At 45.0% G+C, this 4,625-nt stretch overlaps 1 protein-coding gene across 1 annotated transcript; it reads right to left on the bottom strand. All coding sequences in view use genetic code 11, as the record gives it.

Annotated features, from left to right (window-relative positions):
• Positions 1-425: 425 nt before the first annotated feature.
• EGR_10024 (Poly(A) RNA polymerase gld-2 B) lies at positions 426-3,630 on the bottom strand (the record flags this gene model as incomplete). Its single annotated transcript, XM_024499273.1, has 7 exons — positions 426-625; positions 699-867; positions 1,422-1,597; positions 2,080-2,223; positions 2,333-2,413; positions 2,503-2,658; positions 3,597-3,630. 7 exons carry the CDS (start codon positions 3,628-3,630, stop codon positions 426-428), a joined length of 960 nt encoding a protein of 319 aa, XP_024346311.1.
• Positions 3,631-4,625: the final 995 nt, after the last annotated feature.

Genomic DNA, 4,625 nt, shown 5'->3' on the forward strand with positions numbered 1-4,625 from the left:
ACCATCAAAGCACTGCTAATTTTCGACAACCTCTCCAATTCCATCACGACCACCAGCGAGATACCCGGTCAATTATCCACCTTACTACACGCTCCTTAACGCAACTATTCACACCGCAGTCCAAGAGTACGTTGTCTCATCCCTGCCCCACCTATTATTACATTTAACGGGAGGACTCGCCGCTATCGAAAGAGAACAGTGAGCATTGACCAGAGGTAAAGGGGAACAGCGACGACCACACCCAAAAGGAAGCCACGTAGGAAGACGATATATGCTGATAACCACGGCGACATAGACGTCTCTGTGCTACATCAATCTGCCACCTCTACCACGTACGCCAACAACAACAACAGCAACACCGGCAACGAACATGACAACAATAGCTACCACAAAGGCAAAGCCACGTCCAGACGCCTTGCATGAGGCTACCCATTCCCCTGGCCTTTCGTTCTACTGCCTACGTACATTACGTCAGAAGAAGCTTTGCCACACCACGTTCCATGAAGTAGTATAGACACAGCTCCACTCGCAAAGCAGAGCATCGAATCATTACCATAAATGTCAATGGGGCAGGCCTCCATCACAGTCTCTTCCACAACACCCATACTCACCTTCAATGAAGATCCTGCAGGTGGGCGACGAGAAGCGTTATCCAACAGGAGGACGCTGATCTGTCACATCCACGGCCAAGGACCGACCATTGCAAATCGAGATGTTCCATCGGGCAAAATCGAAGTTTGCATAGTAGGCAATGAATCCAGCAAAGAGCTCACCTGATGTGTACCTGTTGGCACTGCGCAGCTCTTCCCACGGCAGCTCCAAATCCATATCTACCTCCTCCAATGCACGCTCGCAGTCGAAGATCTTCTACAGGATGTGAACAAGTTAGCCGCCAATACGCCCATTTAACAGTCTTATCCACAAATATTGAAATATCTTTTAAATCATATCCCCTGAGGCCACATATCCAGCACAGAGACCACAGCACAACTTCTCTTCCAGGAAGTGCGGTCACAATCACAGTATGAACCCGAGAACCCCATATAACAATTTAAAAGAATTTCACTCGAGTCGAACGATATTTATCCCACTTCTACTAACATTATCTCATCCCCCTTATTCTCTACTAACATTCCTTGGCTAATGTCCACACATCTTCCAATGCAAATGGTTTACACGAATTCAATAAAGATATTCTCATCACAACATAAATTAATAAGTACTTTGTCAACTCAAATTCCAAGCCACCCAGGAATCATCTGTGCACCAGTGAAAAAAATACTACAAAAGACGACAAAGTCTAGTCAAGGGTCATCAATTTGACACACTCGAAGGGCAAGGATTTATCCGGCCAAACAGACTACTTCTCGCTACTTATACGCAATAAGTAGTAAAGCGCACTCAGTAAATCAATAGCTTACAGGGAAACGAGCCTGCAGATTCGGTACAACAGGAGGCGAGCATCCACACTGCAGGTATTGGATTACCATCAGCACCAGAGCATATGTGGAAAGCCTCCTCTTACTACCACCATGGATACCCATCCTTTGAGCCCAGTGCTTCACAAACATGCCCAGGGCAGGCACCCGACGGTCGACTGTGAAAGAGTAAATTCATACTTCTCAAATCCACTGCATCAACTGTGTGCACACCCCCACCCCAACACATCAAATAACCGACTGATCCTCTTATAGCACAACACAATGGTTACGGAATGCTTCACCTTCCACCCACGCACTACCGCAACACTCTTGTACTTGCAAGTGAACAACTAGGCACACGACAATATGTTCGCTTAGATGAAGCAAACACAAAGCGGCAGCCTATAGCCAACTGTGCAGATGATGAAGGCAGTGAAGCTCCCTACCAACACAACAACATCCTCTATAAAAAACGCATTTATGTCAACAGAGACCTCAATGTTAGCCAGACAGCTCAACCGTCACACTGGTGTTTCAAATCTATTCCCTACACAAAGCCAGAGTGACACAATGAAGTACAGTAAGACGGGTAAATTCATTTTTGCCTCAACACGACGTGAGGAGGGATTTCAACGAGAAAAAATAAAGATAGTCTCACCTCGAGCGTACATGGCAAGAAGATGGGTGTTGTAAATGCCCACCACATTGTTGAGGCTCAAATAACAATCAAAACCGGACAGTTGGTCATGTAACTTAAGAATCGGCACATTTGCACGAATCCGTTCACAATTTGAGAGGGAACCTGGAAAGAAACACAGAACGCTTATAACAGTAACATGTTTACGGTTTATAGCGATTCAGCTTCCAATCAAGTGACACACAATGTTTTTATACCAATTCTACTAACAGACCCGCTGCCTTCCCCCCTGCCCTCCCAAATGCAACAGACGCCCCAACACGCCCCGCCGCACACCCAACAATCACTTCACGCACTGCAGTGGCAATAATGGGCCATTAACAAAGGCATGCCATTCCCACTTCTCACTTTACACAAGGAACACGTTTACGACCAACGACTCACACTTCTGGAGCAATAGATTACGGAGTTTACGCAGCACCGCCTTAGCACCTGTCTTGCTCGGCAACTCCTGTAATGGAATCACAAGGCACAAATCAACGTCGCTTCGATCCCATCCAAAACCATTGGCTGAGGAGCCCACAATAAACAGCTTCGAGTCTACACAATAGAGAGAATTCAACGAAAAATAAAGCAAGTGGAGGAGAACAGACTACAACTTCAGGTGACGAATATGTAGACATAGAGCAATGAGATTAAGGCATGGGTAAAGAATGGAGGGATGAATGGATGGGTGTATGCACACAGGGTGCATAGGCTTGTGGATTTGTGAATCTACTATAACAGCAAGGAACATTGGACAGAAAAAGTGAACTGTCAATTGAAGGCGCACAACTAACAGATCCATGGACATATGTGGACACGCCTATACATCGCCACAGACAAACCGTTTGATTTGCCACTGTGTGACCAATTCGTCCAACCGGTCAATCAATTGACGACATGGTGAAACTGTAAAGGCATGGCCGATGGATAACAGAATGAAAAGAATTCAGGAGCTAACTCGTCGTTCTTGCATGGACCGACAAGCACGCGGCCCCATGAAGTATTAATAATGTGCAGGACGTCGCTGGATATCAATCTTACATCAAATGGTGCGTTTATAACCATTACACGAAAACAAATACGTTGGTTACACACACGTACTTAACGTGCTCGAAATAACGTCAACAAACAAACGTCGCTCAAACTCACTTGGAAAAGATGACACAATAATGAAGTGGAGTTGATTTTTAAATCTCATCTTCGCCTCAGATGTTTCATACTTCTGACAATTTTCTTGGAAAAACGTCCCTATTTGCGTTGAGACACGTTTGAGGTAGTTCATTGTAGGATTGCTCAGCGCTGTCATGAATTCCTTTAACTCGACAAGGAAAAGTAGCGAAATAGTTATCTTCCAAAACCGTGGTACTCATTCCTCGAACCATAACTTGTGTACGCCTAGTTGACACAATCACTATATCGTCAGTTCAGATCACCAAAGCCATCAAAAACAAAAAAGTTTGCCAAGTGGCTTTTAATTGCACTTAGTTTCCTACCTGCACGAGAGCAAGTACTACCACGTACGTACATTTGAGTCAGTAGTTAGGCTGTACGCAGAGGAAGCAACTCACCGTTTGGGAACAGAAGCAGCAGCGGTGACGCCACACCTACTCCCCTAAATACATTCTCGGTAATAAATCAAATCAAGTTGTAATCGGGAGCGGAATACACGCACTTGGCTTAAAGATGCGCTTAAACAAAAATTATTAGACTAGAAACAGCAGTAGCAGCTCCACACCATCCTCCTTAAATACGCTTCTGGTAATAAATAGGGCCAAGTTGTGATTGGGTGCGGAATACAAGAGCCTTATTTAGAGCTACGTTCAAACAAAAAATGAATGCTTAGTTAACGATGAATCAATTACATTAGCATACACTGTTTAGTTGCTGAGAATCCTAGTGCAACATTTCATCGTCTATCAACCAACGTGTTGGTTGGAATACGGAGACGTACAACAGAATTCACCTTAACTCTCATTCCAAACGAGGGTGTGCAGTTAAGTTGTTTGGCATGCCCAGACAAAGTTTTAACAAGAACAACGGACAAAGTAATGGGCAGGTTCTGACCAGTACCACCGGCAAATAACAACTGAGGCGTTCACATTGACAGTACTTCCATACACAACCTCCCTTCCTCAATTCACTCATCTTCCGCGGACTCACAAATTTTACACTCAACCGACCGTCTCAGCTTCGCACACTTATGCCTTAACTTCCACACATCCAACCATCCATCACTCACCCTCGTCCACACATGGAACGACCCACTTCAACAAGTGCATGGGGTAAGCAACCGCCCAACCAAGCAAACTCTCCGCCCAACGCCAATTATCAAGCGATGACAGTTGAACAAGAATCCCAAACAGAGAAGGACGAACTCCTTTTGGCAATTCATACACTCTGTGCCAATGCTTGCATTCCCATGGTTGGTCTCCTCGTGAGTGCAGGCAACCACAGATCCATTCAAGACTCGACTACGGCACATTTCGTTTCTGTCTACCAAAAAAGCAAATTAACAAATCAAA

This window comes from Echinococcus granulosus (genome assembly GCF_000524195.1).
Source record: "Echinococcus granulosus chromosome Unknown EG_S00184, whole genome shotgun sequence".
Classification (NCBI taxonomy): Eukaryota; Metazoa; Platyhelminthes; class Cestoda; order Cyclophyllidea; family Taeniidae; genus Echinococcus; species Echinococcus granulosus.